The 17,175-nt window shown below is 38.5% G+C and overlaps 1 protein-coding gene across 2 annotated transcripts; it reads left to right on the forward strand.

Moving 5' to 3' along the window:
- Positions 1–3,355: 3,355 nt before the first annotated feature.
- Positions 3,356–17,167, forward strand: LOC134166266 (protein-glutamine gamma-glutamyltransferase E-like). Of its 2 annotated transcripts, none has more exons than XM_062623774.1 (13): positions 3,356–3,742; positions 5,625–5,792; positions 6,108–6,350; positions 6,864–6,982; positions 7,480–7,608; positions 8,704–8,881; positions 9,044–9,161; positions 10,191–10,294; positions 10,781–11,026; positions 12,228–12,533; positions 14,424–14,581; positions 14,790–14,923; positions 16,828–17,167. In XM_062623774.1, exons 1-13 carry the CDS (start codon positions 3,733–3,735, stop codon positions 16,973–16,975), a joined length of 2,061 nt encoding a protein of 686 aa, XP_062479758.1. In that variant the 5' UTR covers positions 3,356–3,732; the 3' UTR covers positions 16,976–17,167. The 2 variants fall into 2 exon arrangements, with proteins under 2 accessions (XP_062479758.1, XP_062479757.1); XM_062623773.1 differs by having other exon boundaries at positions 3,358–3,742; positions 9,044–9,179.
- Positions 17,168–17,175: the final 8 nt, after the last annotated feature.

Genomic DNA, 17,175 nt, shown 5'->3' on the forward strand with positions numbered 1-17,175 from the left:
CTAATGGATCTACTTCAACAGAATCTAGAAGATAGTGCATAAAGAAAAGCATATAAATGCATAAAAGCATCTATAAAGAATCTATAAATTCCATTGTGTTATTTTTTAAGGGTTTTGATAGTCTGCAGGACACTACCGCTACTTAGGATTCAGCAATTTTATCTCAGCTTTTGTCTGTCACTTTTAAGCTTCATTGTCATTATAACTAAGACATGAGTCACACCTGCAAGCATCTTGGTTTTGTATTAGAATTAAGAGTGCTTGACTGCAGAATGGGACAGCGTGTCATATTCTTAGAAGAAATCAGCAGAGTGACATAGTGATGGGAGCCTGCAAAGAGGTATTCTTTGCTGATGAGTGTGCCACAGTAGCTGGAAGTTAGAATTTCCAAATAATGTCTTTACTCCATTCCGACTGATGAGATGTGTGCATAAGCGGGAGAAGTAGGGAAATACATTTAAATGTAATAGGCTATAAATAACAGGTTGTGTGTGACTATGAGGGAGCTATCCAGGGAACCTAGCATAGATCCATCCCAGTCTGTACACTGTCAGTTCGGCTTATTCCTGTGTGAAGTTCACTTAATAGTACATGTCACTACTGTGTCACTGACAGTCTCCCTTCTGGAACAAGCAATCTTATCTGGAATGAATCAAGATCCAAATGAAAGAAATGAGACCAGCTAACAGCGTATCCTACTTTACATAGACAATATGGAAACTAACCGTGTCAAGTTTGGCTGCCTTCAAAGTCTGTTGGAGAACCTTGGGGAGGCTTCGGACTACAGCAGGCTGCAGGCTTCAAAGTTCAAAATGCCCCTGCTATTTGGGGCATTGCAAACGGAAGACGAAGGCAGAAAGTAAGACGTCTTGGACAACATAATAGGGTCCAGAAGAGAGCCAAATGCTTTTTCATATGGACTTGAACAATCTACATTGGAGTACTAGTCCCAAAGGCTGCTGATGCGAGTCAGTCACACCACTGTTCTAGGGGCCCAGGTTTCTCCCTAGTGTGGTTCACAAATGCAGTATAACTGTAAAAAAACAATTCCTGTATCTGGAATGGCAGGAGTGGGCTTTGTTGACAAAATTTCTTGCTTAATTATCTAACAAGGGAATGTGGGGGGAGACAGAATAGCCCAAACTCCTCAGGGTACTGAAGCAGTCCTTAGTGAGTCATGGGCATATGGTTGTAGCATGGTGCTTCATGGGTATGCAAGAAAGAGCTGTGCTCAGAAAGAATAAAGGAGCAAGTGGGCTATTCTAGGGATTTATTTCTTATGCCGAAACAAAGGCACAATTAATAGTATGTAACATTTAATAGAATTCAAGTGTTCCTGTGTATTCATACAGAGTTGGTGGTGAAGAGAACAGCAATACAAAAAAAGGAGAGAATTGTGGGAAATCAGTCTACTGCAAAAGATGTCCTTCACTAGTCAGTTCTGAACTCTTCTACTATATGTTTCTTTAACACAATCACTGCAATGAGGAAAGAAATGTGGGTATCTTTGGAAAAGGATGTTGTGTGTTATATGACAGAACCAGTTTGCAAATATGATCCTGATATAGTTTATTCTGGGCATGTGAAACAAAATCCTAAAATGTCTTAGAGCTTTTGCTTTTTGAGGTCCAAAAGAATCTTCTCTTGCTGTCCACCAGTTTCAAGCACCTAGCTGTGCAATCGTTACATTTACAGCCACCATACAAGCTCTGCAAATACCACTTGTCTTACAGGAAACAATCTGGGTCACATGCATTTTGTTTGACTAGTATTCTGACTAGTGTTAATATTTCTCATATTTCTCATTAATTCAACCCTCATTCGCAAGCTTTGCCCATAATCTTTAATCCCACGGTCCGTTATGTATCATTCATCTGTTTCACAAACGAAGCACAGGAGAGATCTGAAAGGCAACTTAGCCAGAGCTGGTGATAAGCACCAGAAGCTGAAGCAACAGACACAACTTATGCTCCTTGACATATTATCTTCCAGAATAAATGGACTGCATCTGGTTTTTAGAACATACTGTTTATAACTGTACTATCATACCATCAAATACCAAAACCAATTATGCCATTGACCGATAGAGGACAGTGATATCCAGCACACTACTGCCATCACACAAAAAAGGCAAAATATGTGACCAAATCAGCATCAGCAGCTATATGGTGAATAACTGCTGACTTCTCTTTTCTTTCCTTTTTTTTCTTTCTTTCAACAGTAACTAATCTTGACACAAAGAGAAACAGTTTCTATGTATCCAAGGATAGGCTGATATATTAAATAAAATCTATTCTAAAAATTGTTAGTGTGTCATTTAAGAGAATTTAAAAGTATGGGTAGGAGAGTGTAGCTTAACATCTTTTAACCTCTGAAGTTCGGACTTAACATTTTAAAATTAAATTCTAAGAAATTTAAATTTTAGAATTAAAGTATTACAATTTTTAAATCACAGTTGGGCTTTGTGTATGATAAAAATATAGTCCCTCTTAAGACTAAATATTATAATAAACAGAAATTCAAAGCAGTAGTCTGAATCATACCCAGTTAAAAACTGTTTGCTCTAATAACACTCTTTTATGCAAAATATGAATAAAATATGTCTGTATATGAAATGGGCTGACCAAGTTCCAATTCTAGAGTTTCCAAACATAATCCAAACCTGAAAACGGAACAATGTGGGCTGCTGAATACTGAGCACAGCCAATTGAAACTCTGAATTTGGGAAGGCACATAGCTGTGAGCAGTCCAGCATAATGAGTATCACTCAGAGGCATCCTTAAGGCTGTGCATTGAGTACGAGAAATTTTACAGGTTGTTTCATAAAAGTATCAGAATTAGTCTCCCTCTTAACAGAAAGTGGAGCCACCTGCAAAGCATAAGCAAAAATCACTCTCCTTGAAATTAAGGAAAAGATTTTTGTACACAAATTGGCATTGCCAGTTGCATGTTCTGAGATATCCTATGAAAAAAAAATAGTAGTATACCAGCTGAAAACAATGATAGCTATTTTATTACAAGTCACAAATGAACTTACCTATCATCTCTGTAGTGTGTCGTGCAAATATGACATGGAGTGCTTGTCTGTTTGACATTGTTAAAGAGTAATTATGTGATAAGTGAAAAATTGGTTCTTTAGCCTGATTAAATTTGGGGCAGAGGCAACAGCTTGCTCATTGCTTTGTGATTATTACAATGCAGCAGGAAAAAAAATAATCAGCGTGTGGAAAACAATGGATTCAGTGAATTAATTTAAAGAAGTCGCTGTAAATATTGCTCATGAAGTATTACAAATTAAAAACAATGTGGTGCAAGAAGTAATTATGCTGTTCCTGTAAATTTATAATTGTAACAGAAAGAAAAGCAGCTAAATGCCAATATTCTTTTAAGTCTGAATACATTAAGAAACTCTTGAATGGCCAGACTGTTAGGAATAAATGTTGTCCAAGCTTCAGTTGTTAAATTGCAAGGAAATGAGATCAGGATGTAGGGACTAAGAGAGTGAAAAAATGAATGAAAAATGAATCCTCAAGCCTTGTTGGTAAGATAAAGGCTGGGGAGAAAAGAAGGTTATTCAAGCTCCACCCCACAGGAAATATTGCAAACAGGCACCTTTACACCTAGACTTTTAAACAAGTGAAAAGCACCGGCCATTCTGTGAGACAACAGAAGTAAAGGAGGCCATTCAGAGGAAAGCTTCAGAGCTGCTTATACAGGACATATTGATCAGATATGGGCCAAGGTGAGCAAGGAGGAAGCCCCTTCTGTGGTGCTCTTTGTTATTTTCTTACATCCACACCTCATACTCAGCTCTGTAATGGACACTGAAAGATCACAACTTCTCTAAGGAGTGTTGATCCAATTTAGGGAGGGGGTGGTGGGAAAGAAGGAAGAGAAAAATTCTTCCATCAAGAGTTCAGAGAAGGATTTTTCACAGGCATTGCATTTTTTCCCAATTGCATGGGGAAAGCAAGATTATCAGAATGAGATTCTGGAGAGCAAGCGTATTATCTGATGGAAAAATTCTGTACTTTACTTTCCAAATAGGAAAGAAGGGAAAGTCTGTAGATATTTGAAGTTGCCAGGCAAGTGAAAATGAGAGACTGTCAAATGTGACACAAGAGAAAAACAAAGCAGAACTTGAAGGTGTTGTTGCAAAGGCTGAGGGAGGCTACAATACGAAGAGAAGGTTGAAACCTGAAGTTAAAGCAGAGAGGATACAAAAATTTAGAGGATCTTTTTCAGTGGTCTGTTTGTTGCAATAGGCTTTTTTTTTTATTTATTTACATGCAAATATTTGTAAGCATGTAAATTGAAAAGTCTAATAATTATTATAAATGGTCCCAAGTTGCTTTTCCAACCTTGCCAGATAACTCCTGCCTTTCTAAAGAAACATCTTCCCTACCTCTCAGCTTGTTCCAGAATAGATGTGATTCACTGCTAAGGTTCTAAAGATGTGGGTTTTTTTAAAAATAGGTATGTTCCTGAAAAACTGAAGTATGTTCTGCTCACCCTGCTGCTGTAAAAAAAGATGTTCCCCACATTTGAACTGTGACTTCATTGCTGTAGTTATTTCAAGACTTACCTAAACTTGATAAACTTAAGCTCATGTCTTTAAAATCTATTTAAAAATATCTTTACACTAATAAATCTGGTTGAACATGGGATAATGATTTTTTACTGAATAATGGCACAGGATAATTGTGTTCCCCTACTAACGACCACACTCTTACTCTTGCCTAGTCTTGCGTTTTGGGGCTGGGGGGGAAGGATGGAGAAAAATAAAAATATTTTTGAAAAGCACATAGTGCCCTTAGGAAAAAAAAATTAAAAATCGCTTTTTCTTCTGTACTTCTGCACTTCATTTAAAACATTTGAGCTTCTACTAGAGAACTGTCATAGGCTCTAATGATGCCAGAGCCAAACCAATCTCAGATGCTTGTTCTCTGGCCACTGACTGAAGCCACAGTTCACATGCAAAAGCTTTCTGCAACATATTATTTCACATACATTATTTTAGTAGTGTTCTCTCCAATACTGCCATCTCTCCCACTGCCAAATAACAGACCAGCGTCCATCAATATATTCTTGTTGGGCGCTTCCCACAGATAGCAGCTGTCAGTTATATCAGAGGTACATGACACATAAATGGGGCTAAAAACCACGTCATGGTTTAAAACGTGTGTTTCTCAGCTCAATCAGGCGTCTTTATTTTTTATTCAGAAGCAGCAAGGCTATGCTTACGTTAGTACAGCACCATGCTTGGAATTAGCTGAGTTCAGCCAGATTCTTTATCTAAGTAACTCACAAATATTCAATTCTCCTAGGGTTCTCCCCTCTTAGATGCCTTTCGGATTTTCCTTTAGTACCAGATACGCTATTCCTTCTATATTTAATCATGCAGATAATCTCTAACAGAACTACACAAGGTGGAGTCTCACTTGAAAAAATAACAATTAAAAATAACAAAATGATATAAATAAGTTATTTCTATTCTTGGTGGAAGCCTCACATGGGTAGAAGTTACCTGTAGAAAGTAACATGCAATTCTTGAGAGTGTGTCTGTGCTCCTTCCCCCTTGGATGTCCCTCTTCAAGTTTTCTTGCTCTTCTCACTTTTTATAGCTGCAACGCAGCCAAGTACCAACTGGCACCTGAAAGAAAATGCAAGAGATCACCACACAAGTAAATTTTCTAGTGAAGAGTTAATTGTGAGGAGAGGACAGGCCTTCACTGTCACCTTCAATGGAACAGGACAGCCTGAACAAAATCTAACATTCATCGCAGAAACAGGTATGGCTCCCAACTTCTTTCACAGAAAGAGTAATGCTATCTTGTGACACTCTTTTGGCCTGATATGCAGTACAGGGCAGCAAGGTAATTCCTCAGAGCCAACATGCTGGTTCACACCATAATGGAAGTAAGCATTTGAGGTGTTTGTTGTACTGCTCACATCTCAGCTAGCAGTGATAGCTTCCTTCAGTTTCCAACGTATGGCACAAATTCATCAGAGGGGAGGGTTACATCCCTTCTGAGTTTATTGACAACTAAATCAGTATTTCAGCAAGCTGTGGGGAAAAAATATATGTTGTTTATTTTCCTCAAAAGGTCCAAAACCCTCAAAGCTGGCTAAGACCCAGGTCACATTTGGTATCTCCAGCACAATGAGCACAGAGAGCTGGAGTGCAATCCTGCAGTCTACCAGTTCCAGCTCTGTGAGCATCTCCATTTCCAGCCCACCTAATGCTGTCATTGGACGTTACAAACTGAGTGTTCAAACTACTTCAAGTGGCAGCTCCTCTCCAGCAATCCTTGGCACTTTTGTTTTGCTCTTTAACCCTTGGTCTTCAGGTAAGAACATGTTGGATTTCCCCAGAAAGAACTAAATTGCTTGTAGCTTCATTAATATTTGCAGCTTCTCCATTTGATCTATGCTTCTTTAATATGTGGGCTGAAGATACACCACATAATGTATCAGTGAGAATAGGGCTTAACAGTTTGTTAGGACCTTCTGGTACATAAAACCGGCTCTATATCATGTGCTTACTAGAAAGCTTCTTGTCCTAAAAGATTAATCTTTTGGCAGAGCTTTCCTACTTCTGCACAAGTACAGAAGAACACGTCTGGTCTCTGCAGAACCAAGAGTCATATCTACCAGTTGCCATCTTCTCCCAGATTTGAGTGTCATACCTCTGTCTTCACTCAGACACTCCCCACCTACCCTGAGTTTCATTTGTAACATGATCCATTTGTAACAGCAAGAACAGCAAAGGGTGGATATCTGCAAGCGCTCTTACTGATGGAAAATGAGTGGGTTGCACATTGTAATGGAGACTGTGGTTGTAGACTGTTTTGGTTTTTCAGGTGATGATGTGTTCATGCCTAACAAGGCTGAATGTGAGGAATATGTGCTAGAAGAGTTTGGCATCATTTTTGCGGGCAATAAAAATCATATCAACAGCTTTGGATGGAACTTCGGCCAGGTAAATGCGGCACTGAATCACTAGACAGTGTTCTGTGCTCTGGTTTGCACATGAACTGGGTGACAAGGGCTTGTTTGCTTTTTCCAGTTCATCACGTACACCTCTGTAGAGGAGGACACTGTGGTATTGAAATCAGAACTTGTGACAAGCCCTGTTATATTGATTAATATGAGGATTTGTAATTGACTAGTCAGTGACGTTACCTAGGACTCGGAGGAGCAGCCAGCAGAAACCTTAGTGTCTGCTGGGCAGTAAAGTACTGTAGCAATGCTAAGAGTCAAAGACCCAGCCTTAAGTCCACAGATTCCAGTTTTTGAAAAGCTCTTTGAGGTCTAACCTTCACAGTTTGCCCAGGTTGCCTTTTTATATGGCAACTCCTGGCTGAGCTGCAGCATTTCTTTAAGCAAGTAAAAAAAAAAATTAAATGCTCACATGGCTCTATTTATCCTGATTATTAGTAATTCCAGAACACTAACTTACATCTCTATCTAACATAGTTTCAAGGAGATATTCTCAATATTTGCCTTTCCATGCTGGATCGAAGCTTAAACTATCGTCAGGATCCTGCCACAGATGTATCTCACCGAAATGACCCCAAATACCTGGGCCGTGTTCTCAGTGCAATGGTAAGCAACATGTTCAAAAAGTCCAAGCTACCAACTCACTGTTCTTTGTAGCAGAAAACTAAGTGAAAGTAAGTATATATAAGTTCTCAGAAATTTTAGGCCACTGACTGTATGCACCAAAAATGCGGGCCAAAGAAACACCTAGGTGGTCCTTTGATGTAAGCCTGCCAGATTTATGTCATCGGCAGTGTTTCTGACACTTACACTTTGATATCCAGTGGTCAAACTGAAATTATAAGACATGGGGTGGTATGTAAAAGGACGAGACCCTTGGAGGTCTTTAGTCCAACCTTCCATTTGAAGTGGAACTACAGTGGTGCTAGATCAGCTCAGCCACGGATTTCACAGCCTCTCTGGCTGCCTGGTCCAGAGCTGCACTACCCTCTTAGTGAGAAATTTTTCTTTTATGTCAAACATGATTTTCCCAAGCTACAACTTCCTGCCACTGCCCCTTGTAATATAACCTGCCAGCACAGAGAAAAGTTGTAATCTGACAATTTAGTGTGCTCCATTCAAGTACGTGTAAGCTGCTATTCCATTCTCTTTATCCCCTTCTTAACCAGAATGAACTAGCTGAGTGCTCTCAATTTCTCCTTGTAGATTTTGTGCTCCAGGGCCCCTGACTCATGCCCTCCTTCTTCAGTGTCTCAATATCCCCTTGAACTGAGAGACCCTAAAGTGGATAGAGGATTCCTGGCACAGCCTTGCTAGGGATAATGAAAGGGGGCTACGGCTTCCGTCAGTCTCCTGGTCACACTTTTTCTAATGTAGCTGCATGATATGCTTTGATGATGCCATTCAACCAGTGGTGAAGTTGCCAGCCACCTCATGTCAGGAAGGTTCACTGAAAACTGGTGTTTGCCTTCTTGCCTGATGCTACTGTATATTTGAGTAGGAGAAACAGTGATTAAATGCTCTCCATTTCTTGAGAGGACACATACTTAATTTCCCTAAAAAGATAAGCTGCATGAAGCAATGGACTTTTGTCCACTAAAATGTCATTTGAGACTTTTCTCCTTCCTGCTCCCCAAATGCTACCACATTTATTGTAAACTCTTAATTATCTCATCGTAATTTTAGTGACTATTTTTATAGGTGAATGCCAATGATGACCAAGGGGTGCTGCTAGGAAACTGGAGTGGAAATTATGAGGGCGGAAAAAGTCCAAGCAGCTGGACTGGAAGTGGTGAAATCCTGCAAAACTGGAAGAAATCAGGATTCAAACCTGTTAGATATGGACAATGTTGGGTTTTTGCAGCGGTATTGACTACAGGTATGTTTTATACCATGCACATAACTGACACTGAACAGATTCTATTAAAAGAAGCACTGATAATACTTCACGCATGAAAGCCTTTCAAGACATTAGTATGTCATATGAAACTTCATATTCCAGAAATACTGCTTTCTGACTGTCTTTCTATTCACTCTTTAGCGCTTAGATGTCTGGGGATTCCCACTCGTACAATTACAAACTTCAGTTCTGCCCATGATGCAGATGGAAATCTGCGTGTAGATGAGTTTTACGATGCTTCTGGAAATCAACTGGACCGGTCAGCTGACAGCATATGGTAAGGCTTTATGATATTTAATGGTAGGACCTCTCAATGCCTATACAGTCTTCAGGTGCAGAATACAGATTCTAATGACAAATGTTTTGTCACCTTCTTAAATGTTGCCTTAAAAACAACTACAAACACTATGGATCAATTAAAAATACTGCAATATAATACTACAAAATAAGACAATATATGAAAAAATCTTGCAATACTGCAAAAGAATACAAATAATAATAACAAGTAATACAAAATATAATAATTTAATTATAATAAAATAATACAAAATAATTACCAATAATACAAAAAATAATAACAAACCTTGGTGCTCTTTTTTGGTTAAGCAGAATTGTGACTTGAGTTACAACAGCTAACTGAAGCCAGAGCAGGCAAAGTTAACAGTTACGATACCACAGATGACTGAAAATTTGTGATATTACACTGCAAATATCAAGCAGTTGGACTTTACTTAGTTTGGAACTATTCTTCAAAACAAGTTCATGTTAAAACTGTAAAAGTTCAACAGAACCAGCTTCACTGACTTTTTTTTTTCAGTGACATCATTAACAGTGAAAATAATATAATTAATGCCACTACTGAGCATCAATGAAATTCAAACAAGCTTGTACTCAGCAAAGAATGGGTGCAGTCCCAGTCCTTCATTTTTTGCCTTTACTCCTGTGCTTGTTCTGGACCCATTCTAAATATAAGTGCTAACTGCAGCACTGTGCTATAAGTAAACCAGCTAAAACTAAAGAAGTGCATGTGCTCAGAACTTCTAGAGAAAAACTGGCTCAAGACATTTTGTATAATTTTATAAATTTGCTTTCTGCCCTTGAACATTTATGTCTGTTCCACAATATTCAATTAATCCAGTTAAGATCAGAATGGAATCAGTCTCAGACAAGAACCTATGCAAAGTAAGGCATTTAATACATTTAACTGTCTGATTAACAGATGTGAACCATTCCAACAGCAATTTAGACATACATACTAGTAGCTTACTTTGTTCATTTTTGCACATAGGAATTTCCATGTCTGGAATGAAAGCTGGTTTTCCCGCAGTGATTTGGGCCCCTCATACAGTGGATGGCAAGTTCTAGATGCAACTCCCCAAGAAGAAAGTGGAGGTACACAGATTTAATTTCAAGAATAATGGTGAAAAATTATAAAGTCACTCATCTTCAGAGAGAAGGGGGAAGAAAAAAAAAGAAAGTAAAACCACTGTAAAAAGTAATTCCTCATCCTGTTCAAAAAGAAAGTGGCAGAAAAGAATACTTTATCTGTTGCATTAGAAAAGCCTCAGATTACTTGTGGGTGCCAAGAAACAAACTAGACTTCTAGGAGCAGTCTTTTGAAGCAATTCCTACATTTCCAATGTAGGCATCCTCAGTTACTGACAATCAAGGAATAATATTAAATAAATCAAGTGTCACTTCAGCATAAACACAAAATACACTGATGCTTCTTGGCCTGGTATGAGGGTCTGTATGGGTGAAAGGGCTAGAATTGGACAACAGCACTAAGCAATCCAGGAGTCATTGATAGATACCTGTCTAGTAATCTGCTTACTGTCAGAGAGTTGATTAGGTCAGCTTTTTTTTTTGATGCCATAGGAATTTATCAGTGTGGTCCTGCCTCACGGAATGCCATCAAAGAAGGAGATGTGGATCTGGACTATGACTGTCCATTCGTATTTGCAGAAGTGAATGCCGACTGTATGTACTGGAATTATGAGGCCACAACTGGAAAGAAAACATTAATGTTCTCTAAGTCTACTGTAATTGGCCAATTCATCAGCACAAAGGCAGTTGGTAGAGATGACCGTGTGGATGTCACAACTGATTATAAATATGAAGAAGGTAAATAAAAACACTGGTTCTTCTGGTTATATAGCTACTTCATCCCCAAACACATATAAACTTAGGCTAAGAGTCTCTTAAGTGTCAATTTTGGGCAACTATAAAGGTAGGAGCAAAGTTTATACTCAGTTTATTAAGTTCTAACAGAAAAGGGAAGAGAAGAATAAAAAAATACTGCCTTGCCCTTTCTGATATGGAGTTGCTTTGTGGGACCTAAGTAAAGGAAGTGTAAGTATCCCTGAGCAGAACATTCACTGTTCCACCTACCTGCTGCTAATGTTTACTGACTGCCTCTGCTTTGTGAAAATTAGTCTACAGCCCAGTTATTTGACACCAGAATGAGGCCTCTTAAAGAAACCTAAACTAAATCAGCACTTTTAGTCTAGCACTTTTAGTCTCTTTCAAAGGGTCAAACCTTGCTGCTACAGTGAGTAAATAGTGTGAGGGTGGGCAAGAGGCTGGTAGGGGACCCAGCCAGGACAGTGGACCCAAACTGACCAAAGGGATAGCCCATGCCAGTGCTCAGCAACAACAGCTCAGCAAGAGGTGGAGGAAATGGGGAGGGAAGAGTGGGGGCCTTTGTGGTTATGGCATTTGTATTCCCAAGCAACCATCCTATGTGTTGAAGCCCTGCTTTCCAGGAAGTGGCTGAACATCTGCCTTCTGTAGCGTGGAGTGCATGTGTAGTAGTGAACATATTCTTCTTTTTGCTTTGCTCATGTGCAGTTTTTGCTTTCCCTGTTGAATTGTCATTATCTTGATTTATGAGCCTTCTCGCCTTCCTTTGTTTTCTCCCCATCCTGCAGCAATGGGAAGTGAGAGAGAGACTTGGGTTGATGTTTGGCTGCTGGCCACATCAACCCACCACATAGTGCTATCAGCCTTCCCTTATATCAGGGCCTTTTCTCTATTAGCAAATTAAGAGTACATTTCTAATTATTACAACCATATAGAGGGAAAGAAATGAGAAGAGTGAGCAACTTCGGACTTAAGATTTTGTGTTACCGAAAAGAAAAGCTATTAGAGGGGCAGTGACATTACTAATGGCAGTACCAGAAAATCAAGTGTGGCTGTAGAAAACAGAGGCTCTGTTCATCTGCAAGTACAGATGCGACATTCTGCTGGTTTGTCTCTAGCAGTCACGTAAAATAAGAGATGCATGTTAACCACTAAGAATAAATTTCATGGTTGTCTCTGACAGGCTCTACAAAAGAAAGAGATGTTTTTAAAAAAGCCCGTAAGAAGCTGGGACTTGAGGATAAATTTGATCCTACAGCACCAAAGCCACAGGAAATCGATCAAAAGCCTGACATCTCAGGGAGGTTCAAGGTGGCTGGCCCTTTAGAAGTCGGCAAAGACCTCAGTCTAATTCTGGTTCTTGAAAACTTACAGTCCGATGCTAAGACTGTTCATGTAAATATGACTGCTTGGAGCACTGTGTACACTAGAAGACCAGTTCATGAGATCAGGAAGGACTCCATATCTGCCACTCTGTCTCCCAAGGAAGGTAATTTTTCAAAACACTCTTAATCGTAGTTGTAAAATTATTTTATCAGTAAATGGGCATTAGAAGCTGGTCAAATCCAGGGGAAAAAAATTAACAAAATGTAATCTTAAATTTCTGTGCAGAAAATGGCTGAAAAAAAATCGTATCATAGAATCGTTAGGGTTGGAAAGGACCTTAAGATCATCTAGTTCCAACCCCCCTGCCGTGGGCAGGGACACCTTACACTAAATCATATCACCCAAGGCCTCGTCCAACCTGGCCTTGAACACTGCCAGGGTTGGAGTCACACTTATAAACATTGAAAAGGCATGTTTCACACCACCATTTCCTTACGTAGTATTCACATTTTGAAAAACTTATCTAAAAAAAGGGAAGAGAAGATGGTGAGTAAACATGAGGTTTCATTTAACAAAGTTTGCATAAAGAAAATAAGGGCAACATAAGAGCATAGAAATCAACTCCAACTAAATGCGTTCTGGTCAATTATGAAGGGCCCTACTGAAAGGTAACAGGACATGGCAAACAGCAGAAACAAGAATCTTATTCATTAGCACATTAGAGAATGGAATTAAAGTGTGAGGAATAGAAACAGCTGAAACAGCCTGCTAAGATCCACAGAAAAGAAACTTTCTATTGAAAAACTGTTGAGGAGTAAAGGACGTCAGATTTTTATTTAAATTTTTTTTCAGATGCAGTTTGATAACCTTTTGGAAGAAATTTTCTACTTAGATATGAGTATTGTTGAAAGATGACATTAAGTTACTGTTAGGAGCTTGGGATTAATAGATATATATCAGCATCCCTAAAGTGAACTGAAAGATCACAAATTTGGAACTGATAGTATATTGTATTAATATTAGGCTTTGAGTCATTAGTGAGAAGCAGAAATAATATTTCATTTCTTTAATATGTAATTTGATTTCTGAAGTTGGGATCTATCAGCTTCCTCTAAAGTATTAGGAACTGGACTTTCAGTGAAGACAAAGTTTATATGCCTAATGGCACTGACATCATGCAGGCACCTCATAGTATCTTGTACTCACACAGGCTGTGTTAAACCAGTAGCTGAATTTACAGTCAGCAGGGAGGGTTTTCCCCAGATCTGATGGCAGGGACCATTGAAAGAGATTTTTTCCCCTTCTGGAGGTATGCTCTGTTTGCTAGGGTTTGTAGTTAAATCTGTTTGCTACTGCATGAATCTAAGAAATTCACCCTGCCCCCATTTTCTTGCTTACATTTGTGGAGTTTGCATTGGTGATTTGTGATCTTTTCTTTGTTTTTCATTTGCTGTCTACTGCTGGAAAGTACTTTGTGGCTTACAGTGTTTACAAGCAGCACAGCTACTCTACTTTTTTTCTGAACTTGATGTTTATTGCACAAATAGTCAATAATGTGCAAATGGCCTGGATTCAGAGACAGAGGAGACCCCTTCCCATCCAATATTCTTTGATTTGAACTACAGCATGGAAACTACCATAAAAACACATTGTAACAAAAAGTGACTAGGGAAGACAAAAGAAACGGAAAGATGTCATTCACCTCATCTCAGTGTATCACGAGCAAGTAGAACTGATGAGGCCTGTCAGATAATGTCCTATAACAAATGGAGTGCACTGGTAAACTCCTTAAACTTCAGCTTTCCAAGCAGCTAGGAGGAAGACAATACAGTCAATCTGGCAGTAGGGAATGGAGAAGGGATAACATTGCACTGAAAAAAAAACACTCAGTCTCCATAGCAAAACAATAGATTTGCATTAATTGAATTTGGCAGTGATGGCTGAAGGCCCTCCTAGTCCCAGACACATAAAAGAACATACTAATTTCAGGTATGAAACTCTGTGGGCTTATAAAAGTGTGTATGAATTTATTATTTTTTTCTTTTTCTTCCAGAAATACAATTTCCCATTAAGATACTGTACACTGAATATCAACAGCAGTTAACTACAGACAACATGATCCAGGTAACAGCTTTATGTCATGTAGAAGGTGGGATTCAAGTGCTAGTGCAAAGAGACATCACCCTCGACAATCCTGCCATCGACATACAGGTAAATTGCTGTCCCTTTGCTCTAATCGCAGTGTCAGAGAAAGGGGAAAATGAGCTCTTATAAGCACTTTCTTCACCAAAAATATTCTGCTCACATTCTGCCATGGCCCATCATAGCATCTCGTAACACCTCCTCTTCCAATGACTGAGAAGGCTTGAACAGAAAAGAATACTGAGAACCTGGCCTCTCAAGCATTTTATTTGCACAGGTACTTGGTGAAGCAAAAGTGAATAAAGAAGTGGATGTGGAAGTGATATTTACCAATCCTATTGATATGGAATTGATGAACTGTGTGCTGCAGGTAGAAGGCAATGACCTGCTCAGAGGAATCCTTGAGATAGAGTAAGTACAAGAAATGCCTTCTTCCTGCTATTAAAGATACATGAGCAAGAATGTAGACATGGATGACCTGGAAGCGAACAGTGGGATGAGACAGCACTTTCTTCTTCCTAGGAGGCCAGTCAGTGTAACATCTCGTGATGAAGTACACAACTTAGCACCATTATATCCAAGCTAGGCTTTGCCTGCATAGTTTGAGGAGTCAAATAATTGCTGTTGTAATTGGACAGAACTTGTTTTCCTGCCTATCTAGCAGGACTCACAGTTTCAGAAAAAAATACATTCTTACTCATGCAGTAAATTTTGCTTTCTATGCTACTATAGGCCAGGTGGGTTGAACCTTCTTGTTCTGATTATAGGGACAATAATAGGATATGTGACTGTTTCTGTCCATACTATACACAAATTATAGCATATATTAACCACGGAGGTTTTTTTCCCCTTCACTTTATTAAATGGACTGCAAGTGCCAATCTGGTGTTCAGCCTTCTAAACAATTTATGTTACATCAAACAGATAGACCTACACATATAAAGCAGATGCACAAGTGTATAAAAATGAACACGGATAGTTTCAACACAGGTTGCGATCTCAAAGGGTGGTACCTCTAAAAAGTGCAACCCCAGGTATACTTCATGTGTAGCTTATTCCAGAGAGAATAAATCACAAATATAAGGAGGATAGCTTTTAAAGAACAGACTAAACACAACCAGCAGATATCCCTTAGATGATTGAATTTACCTTACTAAAGTATGGCACTTGAGCACAGCTGAAATCCATAAGGCAAGCAGAAAGAGAATAGGGAAAATGGTGAATATTGCAATTAAAGTTTGGGTTGAGTTTTAATAAAGAAATTAAAAAATTAAAAAATCCAAACCAAGAATTAAACTACAGGCACACTGATTTTCAAGCTCTCCTTTCAGAAGTTTACAAAATAATTATGTTAGGTTATTAATAAACAAAGTCAAGAAACTATTAGATGGTGTTGCGATAGTGAATAAGAAGACTGGAATAAAATAGGTTCCTTTTACTATAGATCCCAGGTTCCTATTCTTATGCTTTGAGGATTTAGTATCTTGGTTTTTTTTTCCTTCAGTATTTCACAACTGAAACAGAATTTTTCAGACTGTCCCCCACTTTGTACGTATACAAAATTGCACACACATTTTTACATATGCTAGAAAAGGCAGTTATTTTTAAAAAATACCTGGGATGGACTGACTTTTAACTGAATACACACACATATAAACACAAACGCACAAAGCAACTTAACACTGTCATTTGTGCTTGAGCAACTAGCAATGGTCTACCCCATAAACTGTCCTGAGGGAATTTAGCAACCTCATGTTGCCTTACCACATAGAACTTTATCCTCAGGCGAGACAAGACAATATGACAGTGTAAGGCTGCTTGGAAAAACCATAAACATGAGTTTCCAAGAATTATAAAATATACTGGTTTAAAACATCTTAATTTTCATTCAGAATTTCCTGCCATGTAAGCACTGAGGTTTTCTTGATGCTATAATCTATCCTAATTCAGGAGTCTCTATTAACATTCTTAGTAGTGTAAGATTATTTTTTAGGTTTTTTTTAATAATTCAGTGATGTGTTTTACATCCTCTGTTCTGCATGAAGCTTTATCTTATATGATACTAATATGTCCAACTTTGTGTGCTTATCTTGGTCACCACATCATGTATTCATGAGAGACCTTAATGCATGGGTTTGAGTATTTAAATACATATCAAATAACCAAGTCCTGTATGGCCTTTTCACAGTCATCCTACACTGAACTGACAGGAGTTACTTAAGATGGGAGATAGTTAAGAAAGTCAAGATGATGCACAAGCCTGTTTACAGCTTATATTTTTCCTTATTTTTTTTCTCTTTTTCTCCTACTTTTAGTGTACCACCAGTGAAAGCCAGTGAGAAATCCAGTACAAAGCTTAAACTCATCCCTTTTGAGACAGGTCGCAAACATCTACTTGTTAATTTCTCCTGTGATAAATTTGCAGATATCAAGACCTTTAAGATGGTGAATGTGATTGACTAACATGAAGATATACAATTAATGGTGTGTGTATAAATAGAACAAAATGTCACAAGAAATCTTGTATAAGAAAATAATGAGAAAATTAGCAAAACAAAGTCCTTGCTTCCTGTAATAAGGAGTTATGAACATCGGATCACCAAATTTTTACATTGTAATTTTAAATAAACTGAGGAACAGTTGATTCTTCATTTACCATTCTG

The sequence above is a fragment of the Pezoporus occidentalis genome, unplaced genomic scaffold, assembly GCF_034315485.1.
Source record: "Pezoporus occidentalis ecotype Australia unplaced genomic scaffold, CSIRO_AGI_Poc_V1 ctg259, whole genome shotgun sequence".
Lineage (NCBI taxonomy): Eukaryota > Metazoa > Chordata > Aves > Psittaciformes > Psittacidae > Pezoporus > Pezoporus occidentalis.